Source organism: Lithobates pipiens, unplaced genomic scaffold (genome assembly GCF_037356315.1).
Source record: "Lithobates pipiens isolate NorthernLeopardFrog02 unplaced genomic scaffold, aLitPip1_a1.2 Scaffold_8, whole genome shotgun sequence".
NCBI lineage: Eukaryota > Metazoa > Chordata > Amphibia > Anura > Ranidae > Lithobates > Lithobates pipiens.
The window spans coordinates 682,597,734-682,615,504 of NW_027507903.1; the positions used below are offsets into that span (position 1 = coordinate 682,597,734).

The 17,771-nt window shown below is 45.2% G+C and overlaps 1 protein-coding gene across 1 annotated transcript in view; it reads right to left on the bottom strand.

The window, feature by feature from the left end:
• The window catches only part of LOC143962130 (uncharacterized), a 66,267-nt gene that overhangs the window by 34,613 nt on the left and 13,883 nt on the right, over positions 1-17,771 (bottom strand). The window contains exon 3 of the mRNA XM_077471456.1: positions 5,614-6,213. Within this exon, the coding sequence (XP_077327582.1) occupies positions 5,614-6,213 (600 nt within the window). The remainder of the gene's footprint in view (positions 1-5,613; positions 6,214-17,771) is intronic.

The window sequence follows — 17,771 nt, forward strand, 5'->3', positions numbered from 1 at the left end:
CACTTCCGGTATCACTTCCAGGCCGGAGTGATCCTCCCTTGGATCGGATTCCAGCATGACAAAGGGGCCAGGCTGCTCCCAGGTAAGCTTCACCGTGGCCCTGAGGCAGGCTACCTCTCCGGGCTGCAGCACCACTCCCTCTCTCCCAAGTCTCCACACCTTCCCTATCCCCTCTCCTGGGGTCTTCTGCTCTAGGACCAACCGTTGGTAGGCTGTCTTCAGCATGGGATGGATATTGGGATCTTGATGGTTACTCATCTCCACTAGAGGGGTCAGAAGTCTTCGCACCAGATCCGTATTGGTCCCTATGATGAGGGACATCTTGCTGGCCCCGGGCGGTCTAGGACACACAACTGCCAGGGTGTCAAACACCTCCGTTTTCCCTGCCACAGATGGATCGAAGGTCAGCTTTATGGGCAGGTAACCATCATAGGGGAAACTCTGAGTTCCCAGGCCCCATATCTCCAGCTCTTCTATCTTCTGTATAGGCAAATGGCTCAAGTGCCTATCATAGAAGTCTCTGTACAACAAAGTCACTTGAGCTCCAGTGTCCAGGAGGGCCTTTGTGTAGACTCCTTCCACCTGGATGGAGACAGTGGGGGATGGGCCGACCAATTCTTCTGGGTAGGGCCGGGTTGAGGCCACCCTCTTCTGGGGACCCGTCTTCATCCAGTTGGTTTTAGACTTTATTCTCTTTCGAGTCTGGTACGCATTGACCCTCCCCACAGTAATGGGAGTACAAACCCGCTGAGGGATGTTATCGTTTCTTATTTGTAGACATTCCTTCTGAGGGGTCTGGTTTTCTCTCTTCCTCTTCCCTCTATTCAGTTTGGAGTTCACTGAAAGGCATGGGCACCCGGTTGACTCCCTCACCGGGGCCCTCTGACGTTTTCCCGCCGGCTGGCGGTTATCTATCTTCTTCTTCTTGGGACTGGAACATCTACTGGCGAAGTGGCCACTGCCCCCGCAGTTGTAGCATAGCGTCTCTTCTCGGTCTCGAGTGGGGCTTGGTGTTGGTGTATCTGGAAACAACTCCTTCCTAGGACTTGGTTTCTCGGCTCCCCCTTGACCTTTCGCCATCATAGCAGTCAACATCTCCATCACCTGGGACATCTGTAACTTCAAAGTGTCCAGCTCCTTATCTCTAGCGGTAGTCATGGCCGGTGTAACTATTGCTACCGGTTGTTTGACGGGCTCGGTGAGATGTTCTTCCCTTTTCTCTTCCAGTAGGGCCTCTTCCTCTCTGATCATTCGGATGAGGTCAGTGTACTCCAGATTCTTCCCATCCAGTCGGGCACGCAGTGTCCATGCAATAGGATCCATGGGTTGAGCTCCCCTCAGTACCTGTTGAGCACGGGCCTCATCTACTTTTCTTGGGCTGATCCCCTTCTTTAGGATCATCCTATGCAGGATTTTATCTAAACGTCCCATGTAGTCTGATAGTTTTTCACCCTTTTTCTGGTAGCAATGCTCTAACTGATAAGCAAGCTCAGAGATTTTCTCTGTCCCACCAAACACAATCTGTAGTACATCTAAGTACTCCTGCGCATTACAGTCTGTCCTGCTCATCTTCAGGTTAAGTACGGCCTCTAGAGCTGGCCCCTTTAGACTTTCCACAATCCTCTGCTTCTTTATGCGCTCTGGAACTTCCCGTTCCTCTAGTGCCTGAGTTGCGCTATCTAACCACTCTTCAAATCCCTCTTCTTCCGAAGGTACAGGTTTCCTCCCTGAAAACATCCGGAGTTTTCTGTACCCCGACATCGGGTAATCTGTGGGATCCTTCTTGCACTGGGCCACAATCTCCCCCAGGACAGCACACAGTTCTGCACTAAGGGTGGCCGGTGCTGATCTGAGACTCTCGGGTGAGGTACGGGCCGCAGCCTGCGGTGATCCCGTTGGCGAAGGCTCCTCCTTTATTGCGTGCGCCAACCTAAAGGATCTGTTGTCTTGTGTCCGTACACGGATGCGCTTGCAAGCCTCCGGCATCCCATCCCAGTATTCCACTAGCGCATACTGATATGAGATGTCTGGGTCTGATTTTATCTCCATCACGCATGGTTCATGGTCTGGGGACACTGACTTCATTAACTCCTCTACGGTCTCTGTCGACCATTTCTCCCCTGGGAGGCTAATGACCACTGACTGACTTGGGTCGGCCTTAGCCGCTTCACACCACGCTCTGACTCCCTGTGGGTCCATGCCGGTACCTCTGGCGTGTTCACCGCTGTCTCAGAAATGCCGGATTTACGAGCCCCCACGTATAGCGATACCCTCACTTAAGAGGGCCGCAAGTTTGGTTTGGGTCCTGAGCACAGCTCCGCCAACCCCCCGGCAATCTGCACTACTCACTTTGGCACAGTTAGTATCTAGCAATACACATTAAATCACTTATACTCTAAATATGTGTGTGTGTGTGGGTGGATAACTCAAGCTCATAGACAATCCTTGAAAGTATATAACTGACTTTACTTATTGTTTTTATAAAAGGAATAACATGAATCAAACATTTGGATTGCAACACATAAACAGGTCCCTGCAGTAACCAGTAATAAAGATAAACAGAGTAATCAGCATAATAAAGTATTGCTATGCAACTCTAACGCTGCCCTTTTTCAGCTACTTCCCTACATGGGTAAACTATCACCCAGCATTCTCTACCTATGCAGTCAGGCCTGACTGATCTAAATGGAGGTCCAGTAAAACAATATTCACTAGCAATCTTTCGGTGGTGCACTTGAAGAACAACTTTGTAATCCAAACGAATAATAAAGATAAAGCATCTGTCTTTAAACAGCTCTCACCACCCGGACAAGTCCAAGTCCGGTTTCTCTGCCTTTTCGTCTAGGAACAGGAATCCACTGACCTCCCAGTCTTCAATCCTTCTGGTGTACTGCAGCAAAGATGAGAAAATGTCTCTCAGGTGCAACTAAGCTGGCAGAGAGCTCTTTGGAAAAGAGCACAAGGCCCAGGCTTCAGGCCCTGTGCTTTCAGCAGTCCAGCACAGACCTCCTCTTGCTAGGAGAGAGGGGGGTGTCCAAAGAGGAAGAACTAGGCCTCTCCCCCTCCTTATATTTCCTCCCCCATAAGTCTCTGGGGCATAACTTAAAGCATCCTGGGAACCAGCGGGGTTCTGGGAACAGTAGTTTTATAGTTCTTAAAGAGACCCCGCTACAGCACAAAAAATAAAAAACTGAGAGGTGATTAAATACCACCAAAAGAAAGCTCTATTTGTGTGAAAAAAAGGACAAACATTTCATATAGGTCCAGTGTTGCATGACTGAGTAATTGTCATTCAAAATGTGAGAGCACCAAAAGCTGAAAATTGGTCTGGTTATTAAGGGTGTTTAAGTGCCCAGTGGTCAAGTGTGTTAGGAGATAGTGCGTGCTGTCTGCGTGCTCTGTACCCAGTACATACCGCTATAATCCACCTACATAGCTGTTCTCTATTTGAGCCCAATTGCCATCTGCAGGAGTTATTGGAAGTTGTGTGTGCCTCCAGCACAGCACAGTATACATCTGTATATACCCCTTTATCTCTGCTGTTTTCTGGTTATTGTCTGCGTGCCCTGACCGCAGTATACACCGCGATATTCACCTCACCTATATAGCTAGTGGTCCATCTTTAATAATAGAGCTTGCAGTCAGTAGTGTTAGGAGATAGTGCGTGCTGTCTGCGTGCTCTGTACCCAGTACATACCGCTATAATATAGGGCAGGCCCCTACTTTCAAACATCCAACTTACAAACATCTCCTACTTGCAAACAGAAGGAGACAGCAGCAAGTGAGATGAAAAAAGATGGATGACAAAACAAATTATACAGGGGTGATAACCCTTCCCTATGTTTTCCAAAAAGCTTAAAAATAGTTTTTTTGACTGGAGCTACACTTTAAAAATGTACCGGTTGAAAATTACAAACAGATTCAACTTAACACAACAAACCTACACAGTCCCTGTCTTGTTTGCACCGCCTGTATACTGCTGTTCTGAGTATATAGGGCCTGGGGGCCACACGCATTTCCTTTTTTTAATATGGGTACGGGGTTCCCCTTAATATGCGTACAAGACCCAAATAGGCTGGTAATGGGCAGGGGGGCTACCCATGCCATTTTTCTCAATGATTTTCAACCATATTGCAGGAACCAGATATAACATTAAACCCGCAAGCAGTTTTAAATGGTGTTATTTCCGTTTAATGTCATTTTGTGCAGGGACTGTTCTAAACACGGGAAACATGTGGTACTTCACAGGCATACTACAGACACCCCCCAGGCACCATATTTAAAAGAATATTTCACTTTTTTTTCACTTTAATCGTCATTAAAATCAGTGCTCCCGCCAAAACGGTCGTTTTTAAAACTTTTTTTTGCATTGACCCATGTCCCCTGAGGCAGGAGCCAGGTTCCCAAACCCTTTTTAGGACACTATCTTGCATATTAGCCATTAAAATTAGCACTTTCCATTTCGAACGTTCGAGTCCCATAGACTTCAATGGGGTTCTAACGTTCGTAACGAACGTGGGGTCCGTTCGCAAGTTCTGGTGCGAACCGAACCGGGGGGTGTTCGGCTCATCCCTATTTGATAGTAACTTATTTAATCTTTTAGAAATCAGCTGCCCAACCAAGGAGCAGACACAGAAATTATGGAGTTTGTATAGAGATTATATGTATCTTGTGTTGTATCTTTTATTAACAGTGTTTTTGTTTTGAGTTGGGTAAAAGGATTTTAGCAAAATTATAAAATCAGAAGTACTTTTAGCCCTCAGAAAAAATTCTCATCATTAGGAATCATGTTTACAACTTTGAACATTGTTCTAGCTGCTCCATGAGAACATGGATTCCTTGTTATGTGTTTTTTCACTTATAATTGCCATTGTCATTGTTGATGTGATGACAAATAAATCACCATTTTTTTTTCGAGTTATTCTGTATTGAACATTGGAAGATCTTAATAATTAAAGTGGATGTAAACCCCCTTTTTTTTTTAAATTAAGGCTTGCACCTTGTACAGTATAGAATTTCATGTTCTCTGTGCCCAGTCTTGCCACAAAGAGTTAATCCAACTCTGAGCAATCCTTTTATCTTTTTTCAGTGAGATAAAAACGGACACAGAGAAATAGGAGTCAGTTTCTCCCCCTTGCTGTGACTGAAAGGTGATTTACATATCTCATGCACGAGCCTGAGAGAAAGACATTCTGTGTACTTCACATCCCCTCCTCCTTTCTTCTCCAGCTCTCCCGAGATTGGCTACTCCACACCTCAGCATGATTGGGCATGCTGAAATCACGTAGTGACTTTTCTGGGTTTTGACTGGATCTTAGTGATCATAGCAGAAATTCAGTGTAAGAACTACACAGAAGAAAACGCATTTTGACAAGGGGAGTGTAGAGGTGGGCGGGGAGTCTAATGGCATCATGACTCCACCCACCGAGCTCCGGACAACAGACCCACCCACAGATTCTGCAGTTTTTTCGGGACTCATAACATACAGAGGGGAGACATTTGACAGGTAAGGATACATGCAGGAGGCATGAATTTCCTTATTGGTAACCACTATGGCAGTAGTTTACAAAGGATGAGAGTGGGTTTACATCCACTTTAAGATGACAGACTTACGCAAATTTTTAGGTTGGAGAAGAACGTCCCCTTTCATTTCATAGAGTAGAGCCTTCCAATTAATGACATTTCCATGGAGATCACCAGAGAGGGCCTTCTGGATGTCTTCCTGAGTCAGGACATAATCCCACATGTGGACGTCACTTATTTCACCAACCATTGCCCGAGAAGTATCGAACCCTCCACCAAAAGAATCTTGTTCCTGCCCCAGAACAATGCTGGTTTCCGCTGCAATAGAACCCTCTCCCCAGTTAAATCTTCTGGTGGAGATCTTCCCATTGGCCCAAAGATTGACCACCCCAGTTTTCGGGTCCCAGGTCACACAGGTATGGCTCCAGTCCACAGGCTCCTTGTCTCTCCTGAAGACATAGTTTTGTTGGTTTATGTATAAAGTGTAGGTGGTTGGAGCCTGGAACCTGATTAGAAAAGCATCTCTGTATTTCGGAGTAGCTAAAGAGAAGAGGGAATACTGGCGGGAAAGTTCACTGTAGGTACGAAGACAGACGCTGACTTCCTTCAATGGCTTTGTAATTGTAGGTTTTAGAATAACATGAGTGGTGTTGGTTTCTTTGGAGAAGACGAACATTTTACCCTCCAAGTCTAGGGAAGAAAGCAGACAAAACTCATTACTGGTACTTATCAAAGCTTTAGATGATGAACAAAAAAGCTCTGCATTTATTTATAGATGTCAGAATCCAACATAAGTTCATTAGATACACTCATACAGTTGTGTTCAAAAGTTTGCATACCCTGGCAGAAATTATGACATTGGTGATCATGCCAAAAAAAACTGTCTTTTATTTAAGGATAGCAATCACAAGCCATTTACTATCACATATATTTTTTTTGGCTCCTTTTGAAATCATAATGATAACAGAAATCGCCCAAATGGCCCTGTTAAAAAGTTTACATATCCCTGGAATGTTTGGCCTTGGCACAGACACAGAAGGTGGCACACACAGGTTAAAATGTCAATGAAAGGTCAATTTCCCACATTTGTGGCTTTTTTAAATCACAATTAGTGTCTGTGTATAAATAGTCAAATTGTTTGTTAGCTCTTACATGAACGCACTAAGCAGGCTAGATACTAAGCCATGAGGAGGTAGAAAAGAACAGTCAAAAGACCTGCATAACAAGGTAATGAAACTTTACAAAGATGGAAAAGGATACAAAAATATATCCAAAGCCTTGAATACGCCAGTCAGTACTGTTCAATCATTTAATAAGAAGTGGAAAATTTGGGGATCTCTTGATACCAAGCCAAGGTCAGGTAGATTAAGAAAGATTTCAGCCACAACTGCCACAGGAACTTTTCGGGATACAAAGAAAAACCCACAGATAACCTCAAGAGAAATACAGGCTGCTCTGGAAAAAAGATGGTGTGGTTGTTAATGAGCACAATACGATGATACTTAAACAAAAAAGAGCTGCATGGTCAAGTTGCTATAAAGAAGCATTTACTGCACAAGTTCCACAAAAAGGCCTGGTTACAATATGCCCAACAACACCTTGACACGCCTCATTGGCTCAAGGCTTCAAGTGTTCAAGTATCATCATATTGTGCTCCTTAACCACTACAGCCCCGGACCAATAAACACCTTAAGGACCAGAGGTCTTTTTCCAATTTCGCACTGCGCACTGCGCTGCTTTAACTGGTAATTGCGCGGTCATGCAATATTGCACCCAAACAAAATTTGCGTCCTTTTCTTCCCACAAATATAGCTTTCTTTTGATGGTATTTGATTGCCTCTGCAATTTTTATTTTTTGCAATATAAATGGAAAAAGTTTTGAAAAAAAAAGATATTTTCTTCTTTTTGTTATAAGAAAAATCGAATAAACTAAATTTTAGTCATACATTGAGGGCAAAATTTATTCAGCCACATGTCTTTAGTAAAAAAAAAGTCAATAAGCGTATATTTTTTGGTTTGCGCAAAAGTTATAGCGTCTACAAACTAGAGTACATTTTCTGGAATTTACACAGCTTTTAATTTATGACTGCCTATCTCAATTCTTGAGGTGCTAAAATGGCAGGGCAGTACAACCCCCCCCCCCCAATGACCCCATTTTGGAAAGTAGACACCCCAAGGAAATTGCTGATGGGTATGTTGAGCCCATTGAATATTTATTTTTTTTGTCCTAAGGGATTGAATAATGACAAAAAAAAAATTACAAAAAGTTGTCACTAAATGATATATTGCTCACACATGCCATGGTTATTTGTGGAATTGCACCCCAAAATTTATTCCGCTACTTCTCCCGAGTATGGGGATACCACATGTGTGGGACTTTTTGGGAGTCTAGTCGCGCACGGCACCCCGAAAACCAATCACCACCTTCAGGATTTCTAAGGGTGCAAATTTTTGATTTCACTCCTCACTACCTATCACAGTTTCGAAGGCCATAAAATGCCAAAATAGCACAAAACACCCCAAAATGACCCCATTTTGGAAAGAAGACACCCCAAGCTATTTACTGAGAGGCATGTTGAGTCCATGGAATATTTTATATTTTGCCACAAGTTGCGGGAATATTACAAACCTTTTTTTTTTTGCACAAAGTTGTCACTAAATGATATATTGCTCACACATGCTATTTGCATATGTGAAATGACACCCCAAAATACATTCTGCTGCTTCTCCTGAGTACAGGGATACCACATGTGTGGGACTTTTTGGGAGCCTAGCCGCGTACGGGACCCCGAAATCCAAGCACCGCCTTCAGGATTTCTAAGGGCATACATTTTTTATTTTACTCCTCACTACCTATCACTACCTATCACAGTTTTGAAGGCCATAAAATGCCAAGATGGCACAAAACCCCCCCAAATGACCCCATTTTGGAAAGTAGACACCCCAAGCTATTTGCTGAGGGCCATGTTCAGACCATTGAATATTTTTTTTTTTGTCCCAAGGGATTGAATAATGACAAATTATTTTTATTTATTTGGCATAAGTCAAATTACACCCCAAAATAAATTCTGCTGCTTCTCCCGAGTATGGGGATACCACATGTGGGGGACTTTTTGGGAGCCTAGCCACGTACGGGACCCAGAAACCAAGCACTGCCTTCCGGATTTAAATATAAAATGCTACCAAAAAAACTGTTAGCGATCGCAGTGATCAGGCCTGACTCTGCGATCGCTGCAGTTATGTGTTTAGTGTTTTGTAAGTGATAGTGATCGATCGATACTGCACTTGGGTGGGCTGGGCAGAGGGGCAAAACGCAGGTGCTAGCAGGTATCTGGGCTGATCCCGCTAACAATGCCTTTTTTTGGAACCCTGAACTGCTGGGGACGCTAGTATAGATCTGATCAGATCAGATATTGATCTGTTCAGATTCTATACCACTACGGGAGGTTTATGCTTTGCGTGTGGGTGTTAGCGGTACTGGCACTAACCTAGCGCAGCCTGGGGTGACGCAGACCCTGACCCTAAAACCTAATTGATATCACCCGCCGGGTGATCAGGGGGTTAAACCTTTATTGGGTAATGAATGGTGGGTGCCCTGATGCTATAAAAAGCAAACTAACCAGAGTCACCCGTAACACTTATACGGTGATCAGTGGTGAAAGGGTTAACTAGGGGCAATCAGGGGGTTCAAATTTTTATTAGGTACTATATGGGGGTCCCTGGCGCTATATAAAAACCTGACGGGGAACCTAAATAACTAACTGGCTAACCAGCGTCACCAGTGACACTTATACTGTGATCACTGGTGAAAGGGTTAACTAGGGGCAATCAGGGGGTTAAAACCATTATTGGGTAGTATATGGGGGTACCTAACGCTATAAAAACCTGGCAGTGAACCTAAAAAAATAACTAGCTACCTAACGACACTAGTGACACTAATGCAGCGATCAGAAAAACGATCGCTTAGTGACACTGGCAAAAGGGGGTGAAAGGGTTAACTAGGGACAATCAGGGGGTTAAAACCATTATTGGGTAGTATATCGGGGTACCTAGCGCTATAAAAACCTGGCGGTGAACCTAAAAAAATAACTAGCTACCTAGCGACAGTAGCGACACTAATGCAGCGATCAGAAAAATGATCGCTTAGTGACACTGGCAAAAGGGGGTGAAAGGGTTAACTAGGGGCAACCAGGGGGTTAAAACCATTATTGGGTAGTATATCGGGGCACCTAGCGATATAAAAACCTGGCGGTGAACCTAAAAAAATAACTAGCTACCTAGGCGACAGTAGCGACACTAATGCAGCGATCAGAAAAATGATTGCTTAGTGACACTGGCAAAAGGGGGTGAAAGGGTTAACTAGGGGCAACCAGGGGGTTAAAACCATTATTGGGTAGTATATCGGGGCACCTAGCGATATAAAAACCTGGCGGTGAACCTAAAAAAATAACTAGCTACCTAGGCGACAGTAGCGACACTAATGCAGCGATCAGAAAAATGATTGCTTAGTGACACTGGCAAAAGGGTGTGAAAGGGTTAACTCTAGGGGCAATCAGGGGGTTAAATCTTTATTGGGGGGTGATAGGGGCTATCCTGGACCTAACACTAACTGCCCTGACAGTTTTAACTGTTACAACTGACACTGAATGCAGTGATCAGTAAAGAAATTATCAATGCAATCAGTGACACTGTGACTGGGGGGGGGGGGGGGCGGGGGGATCGGGGGGGGGGGGGTGTGTACCTATGTGTACCTATGTGTCAGTGTAGTGTTTTGGTGCACTTACTTTTAGTCTTCTCCTTGTAGTCCGGTCAAAAAGACCGCCCCGAGGAGAATGACATCACTTCCTCCTTCCTGTGTAAACAATACACAGTGGGAGGAAGCTTGTCATTGGCCAGGAGCGATCCAGAGGGGGTGGCCAGAAACCAATGGCCATCCCCTCATCACGGAACGCTCCTGGAGCGAACCGGACCGCCGTATCCAGCGGGAGGGGGTCCGATCGGACCCCCCACCCGCTGGAAGGCAGGCACGTACATCTACATGCTTGTGCCTGCCTGTGCCATTGTGATGACGTACAATGGCAATACGGCGGTCCTTAAGTGGTTAAAAACAACCATCTTTTTGGTGAGCAGCATTTCTCCTGATTTTACCTGTGGGGTTTTTCTTTGTATCCTGAGCATATCTTTCGCCAGTTGTGGCTGCAATCTTTCTTGGTCTACCTGACCTTGACTTGGTCTCAAAAGAGCCCACCGAATTTTCCACTTCTTAATAAGGCATTAAACAGTACTGACTGGCATATTCAAGGCCTTTGGTATCTTTTTATATCCTTTTCCATCTTTAGAAAGTTTTATTACCTTGTTACGCAGGTCTTTTGACTGTTCTTTTTTACCTTCTCATGGCTCGGTGTCCAGCCTGCTTAGAGCATCCATGTGAGAGCTAACAAAATCATTGACTATTTATACACAGACACAAATTGCGATTTAAAATACCACAAATGTGGGAAATTAACCTTTAATTGCCATTTTAACCCGTGTGTGCCACCTTCTGTGTCTGTACCAAGGCCACAACATCCAGGGTATGTAAACTATTTATTAGTGCCATTTGAGTGATTTCTGTTATTATTATGATTTAAAAAGGATCCAAAAAACAATGTGATGATAAATGGCTTCATGTGATCACTATCCTTGAATAAAATATTTTTTTTTTGGCATGATCAGTCAAATTTTCAATATAAATGCCAAAATTTCTGACAGGGTATGCAAACATTTGAGCCAACACCCGCAAGGACTGTACACAGCAGGAGCCTGTCAGCAGGTCCCAGCCAAAGATTCATGTTGCTGACAATCAAGACACAAAGCAAGGATAAGAAACAAAGAGATCTGTAGTAATAATCAGCACACATTACACATTGTTAGGCACACAGTTAACCCCTTGATCATCTTAGATATTTACTCCACCACGACCCGGCCTCATGCTCCAGGGAACCTATGTGGCCCTCTGTCTGCCTGGATAGGAGGGCAGAGAAGGTGGTGCCATGTCTCCCAGAATTTCAGCAGTGAAAGGAGGGAAATGGAGGTGATCAGTTCTTCCACATGCCGCTCCCGCCACCTCCCTATCTCTGTCCTGCCCCCCCGGGCTCCTGTATGCTCCCCTAACCCCCCCCCCCCCCCCCCGATTTTCAAATTTGGGATTTTTTGGAATTTTCAAAATAACGAATACCGTATATAAATGAATGGAGCATAACAAATTTAAATTTTTCTGAATTTACAAATTTATTCAAGATAAAGCGATCATAACGACTTACCCGAACCCCCCCCCCCCAAAAAAAAAACCCAAATGAAAATAAATTAAAAACAGACACAGACAGCTGAGGTTGCAGAGAAAAGGGACTGAGGACTCTGTCCTCAGTCTCTTTTCTCTGTCTCACAAGTGAGACATCAAGGGTCTGTTTAGATCCCTGATATCTTGCCAAAGCCCCCCCTCCCCATGGGGGTCTTAAAAAATATATGTAAAAAATAATTAAAATTGTAAAGTAATAAGGGCGCATGCGCGAGGCTCTGCATGGAGGATGTGTTCCACTAGAGCTCCGCACTCCCCGCCACAACATCGGACTATTATAACGGGTTTGAGCCGCCCTGCAACCCCGCTTTTTCGACATATTGCCTTCGGAAAGCCCACTGACCGCTACGGTATGGTCCTGACAGGTCAGCGAGGCAAGAACAAGCCTAAGCCGATCAAAGAAGCCCTAGCCCGCGCCTCGTCCAAGATGGCGGCGAAGGCCCTAGCCCTGCAACGTGCTACTTCCCCTGACGGTACAGGCCACACAGATAGTGATGAGGAGGATGGCCACGCTGAAGGCCCCCCCGCTATCCCACCCTCTGGATTATCCCAGGCGGACTTCTTATCCCTGATGGAGACCATGCTTCACAAGACACTTAAATCCACCTCGGACCAGATCACCAATAAGCTGACCAGAGAGATCAGAGAACTGGGCCAACATACGTCGGATCTAGAAACCAGAGTTGATGATATTGAACTCACGTTACAAGAGCAGGTCCGGGAGCAAACAGCCCTGCGAGAGGAAAATACCACCCTTCTCTCTCGCCTGGAAGACGCGGAGAATAGATCCCGTCGATCAAACCTGCGCTTGCGAGGTATACCAGAAACTATCGATGATGTCCAATCTTTTGTCACTGCTCTCTTTCAAGAACTGTCGCCTTCTATACCGATCGAACGATTGGAATTCGATCGGATACATAGGGCCCTCACCTGGAGACAGCCTGATGGCCCTCCACGGGACATCATCATTAAACTCCACTTCTTTCGTACGAAGGAACAATTACTGGCTGCTGCACGTACGAAGGACAACCTTGTCTTTCAAGAACATACTTATCAACTCTTCTCCCATTTAGCCCCTCTAACGATCGCAAAGCGCCGCTCGATGAAACCTCAGCTACAGATTCTGCAACAGCATCAGGTGAAATATACGTGGCGATTCCCCTTCGCTTTGCAGTTCTTGTTTCAAGGGCAGCAACACAACTGCACCTCTCCTGAAGCCCTCCAGAGTCTCCTGGAATCCCTTCGTTTGGTTGCTCCTCCTCAGCCTTCTGAGGTGGCCTTGCCTCGAACCCCAGCCCGGTTCTCGAATCACCCCTACGCTGCTACTCCGCGAAGGCCTCCACCAGCTCCTTCTTCTGTACGGAAAGGGACCCCAGCTCGTCCGCCTTGTGAGACTGCATCCGACCGTCCGCTGTATTCACCACGCTGAATTCTGTCGTTTATTCTTCTACTGAGTGCTACCGGAGGTACCCTGGTGTGAGGACTGGACACATTCGTATCTTTTTTTCTTTTTTTGCCTAACTCCTCCACCAGGGCTTAAGGAGACTGTCCTGTGTTGGGCTTTCCCCCTTTTCTTTGTCTGTTTTGGGGGGGGGGGGTCCATGCAGTCTCATATCATCCTCTAGGGTCGCACAGGCTCGAACCCTGTTACTCCTGAACTTTTCTTTTCTTTTATTATTACTGCCTTCTTTTTTTCTTTTATATGTACTTTTTTGTGTGCTGCTGTTAGCCAAATTTTGTGCTGTTTCTGTTATACGAGCACTGTTATGAGATCTAAATAACCTGCTTCTTTACTTTGCATGCGATTACCTTTGCACTCATAGTAAATCTGTCTGTAGGAGTGCTTAACTAATCACGCTATTGTTCATAGTTTATTACCAATGGCTCTCCTAATGTGATATTTCATTACTGTTTAAAGACTTTTTGGATCTGTTTTCAATAGATTCCGTTTGTGGCGGGGAACTGTCATTGCTTCCCCCTAGTAAGGTATGCAGACCCTCCGGTTGGCTGGCCGGCTGGGGAGTCTGCACACTATTTGGTCGGGCAACAGATTTCTGTTCTCCCCACCACGAGTTTTCCGTGTCTTTGCCTTACAAATCTTGTTTCTCTATCTCTATTTCCCTGATCTTTTTCCCTCCTCCCCTTCCTTCCCCTTTGGTCGTGTGTCGGTGGGACGACAGGTTCCGAGACGCCCTTTAATGTCTTTTAAATACCCTCCCGATGTCCCCCATAAACATTGTTTCTCTAAATGTTAAGGGATTAAACTCCCCTAACAAACGGGTCAAGGCCTTCAAGACTTTTGTGTCCCTGAAGGCTGGCATAGTAGCCCTTCAGGAAACCCATTTTTCCTCTAACGCAACCCCAAAATACTTTAACTCCCGATATCCCCAGGTTTTCACCGCATCCGCAGCCACGAAACAGTGTGGTTTACTGATAGCTATCCATCATACCCTCCCCTTTTCAGTACACACGGAAATTAAAGACCCTGAGGGGCGATACATTATTCTAGTGGGCCTACTTCAGGATATAGAAACTACTTTGGTCTCCTATTATGCCCCCAATAACAACCCCATCCCCTTTTTTTCACATCTGCTCCAGGTCTTACAGACTCACTGTAAGGGCACTCTGCTTCTGTGTGGGGATTCCAATTTAGTTCTGCAACCACATCTGGACAAATCCCCATATGCTCCTGAACAGTACGCTCTGTCCTTACGGTTTCGGAAACTACTACAACAAGCCTCCCTACTTGACACTTGGCGTGAATGTCACCCATCTAAGAAAACTTACACTTTTTATTCCTACCCCCATGACTCCTTCTCCAGAATTGACCATATCTTCCTGTCAGTTGCTTCATCCCCGATTCTGATTGATTCCTCTATTCACCCTATATCGTGGTCGGACCACTGCGCAGTAATAACTTCTATATCCTCTCTGATCCCACAATCCCGAGATCGCTCATGGTGCATTAACGAAGCTCATCTCACCAACCAGTCTTTCCTTCTAGATATACAAGTTGCCCTTAGAGATTATATAAAAAATAATTCTACCCCTGAAATTTCTCCTACTTTACTTTGGGAAGCACATAAGCCAGTAATTAGAGGCACCTGTATCTCAGTATCCACACATCTTAAGAAAACTAAAACACTCCGCCTGGCTGGGTTGGAACAGAAATTTCATCAAGACTTTTTACAGTTCCAGTCCCCCCCAACGGATCAAAACCGATTGATGATGGAAAAATCCAGAGTTGAGTTGGATCTGCTGCTGGCTGAGTCGGCTGACAAGGCTATCCGTAGATCCAATCATACTCTCTATGTGAAAGCTAATAAGCCGGATACACTATTGGCTATGCGCCTTAGATGCCCTGATAGAGCCCATGCTCCCATTAGACTTAAAATAGGTAAGAACACTTACACGAGCAACCCCGTTAAAGTACTCCGGGAATTTCGTGGTCGCCTTGAAACCCTGTATAAAGCTAAATCTAATTTCTCCCACCGGATGGCTGATCAACTATTTCAAGATCTCTCCTTGCCATCTATGACTGACTCTGATAGGGAATCCCTGGAAGCGCCCATTACAACAGAAGAAATACTCGCAGCTATCAAGACCCTTAAACCGCATAAGAGACCTGCCCAGGTGGGCTCTCTGCAACATATTATAAAAAGTTTGCCCCCATCTTGACCCCTCTCCTTTGTAGATCCTTTAATGCCCTTTTGCTGAATCGGACGTTTGGTCGCGATACCCTAACAGCTATAATAGCCATGATTCCCAAACCTAACACTGATCACTCCCTATGGTCTAACTTTCGACCTATTTCCTTGCTGAACCTAGACATTAAAATCCTAGCCAAAATCTTAGCCCTTCGTCTTAACCCGATAATCGGTAAATTGGTCAATAAGGACCAGGTAGGCTTTATGCCTCGACGCCAGGCTAGTGATAATGTTAGACGGGTAATTTTACTCCAACAATTAGCTAAGACCCGTAAAATTCCGATGCACCTGTTATCTCTTGATATAAGAAAAGCATTTGACACGGTCTCCTGGCCCTACCTAGACTATATTCTCAAACGTTGGGGGTTCGGCCCTCATTTTCTCCAATGGGTGAATGCTCTTTACAATCAACCACAAGCCTATATTAAATATTCGGGTTTCCGCTCAGATGCTTTTCCCATAGAAAGAGGAACAAGACAGGGCTGCCCCCTTTCCCCCCTTATTTTTGCTTTGACTATTGAACCTCTCGCTGCCCTAATCAGAAGCTCTCCTGATATAAAAGGACTCGAAGTAGCATCCACTTCTCACAAAATATGTTTATTTGCCGATGACGCTCTCCTTTTCGTGACCTCCCCCCGTACAACCCTCCCGAATCTTATTTCTATTCTAGATAAATTTGCAACTGTCTCGGGCCTAGCAGTAAACCAACAGAAATCTAAAGCTCTAAATGTATCCCTCTCTCCCTCGGAAATGGCACATGTACAAAGTAACTTCCCCTTTCCTTGGTCCACTACTACACTCACATACTTGGGAATTAAATTGACTGGAGATCCTTCCGCACTTTTTCGTGCTAACTATATCCCCATGTTATCGCATCTTACCTCTTTGTTAGAAACCTGGAAACCCCTCTGTGTCTCCTGGATAGGTAGAATTGCGGCTGTTAAGATGACTCTACTGCCTAAACTTCTCTACCTTTATAGGGTTCTCCCCATCCCAGTCCCGTCCTACTTCCACCGTATTATACAGTCTCGAGTATTCAGGTACATTTGGGGCACAACCAAACCCAGGGTTTCGAGATCTGTCCTTCTCCGGGATAGAAGTAGAGGAGGTCTTGGTATACCTAACTTTGCTCGATATTATCAAGCTGCCCAGTTGGCTCAGGTGACCCTGTTTCATGCTACTACGGAAATCCCCCTATGGGTCAGTTTGGAAGCGATAGAGGTATTTCCTTTACTGATACATAATATATTATGGCTCCCACCTTCGGCACGTGGCCCTATAACTAATCCTGTCACGAAGCACTCTCTAAAAATTTGGGACAGATTGCGTGGCCCTTTTGGGCTGGCCTCTCGGCATACCCCCTTACTCTCCTTCTTTGGCCACCCCCGCTTTTACCCAGCTATGACGGAGCCTGGGTCATTTATTCTATGGTCCCAAGCTGGTCTCTACAGGATACTTGATCTTGTTACTAATACCTCTCTTAGATCTTTCTCAGCCCTTCAGACCCAAAATGGCTTACCTCCCACTGAAGCCTTCCGATACCTCCAAATAGCCCACTTCGTTCAATCAATAATTGGATCCGCTACCTCTCTCACAAATATGTCTTTTTTCGAGAAAACTTGCTCCTCGGACCCTCACGCCCCGGGTACTATCTCAGCTATCTATGCCCACCTAAACAACTCCTCTACTACCCTTCCCTCCTATGCTGCGCAGTGGTCCAAGGACCTACACCTGACCTTTGATATGGAAAATTGGTCCCATGTGTGGGCTATGACTAAATCATCTACTCAAAACATAATAGCCCTAGAAGCTAATTACAAAGTGCTCATGAGGTGGTATCTGGTCCCAGCTAGGATCTCCAAATTCCTACCAAATTACTCTCCTGTATGTTTCCGAGGCTGTGGGGAAAGGGGTACACATGCTCATATATGGTGGACATGTCCGGTAGTACAGCGCTTCTGGCTGGCAGTTTTCCAAATTGCATCAACATTGTTACATGATACCCTGGCCCCCGACCCAGTCATAGCGCTCCTAAATCATATCCCGGAAGATTATAACAAATCGCAATGCCGTCTTCTCCTCCAGTTGACTACGGCTGCAAAACAGACTATAGCTAAAGCTTGGAAAACCCCGAACCTCCATATCACTGAAACTAAACATAGAGTGACTCGTGCCATGATCCATAGTAAGATCGAAGCGACGTT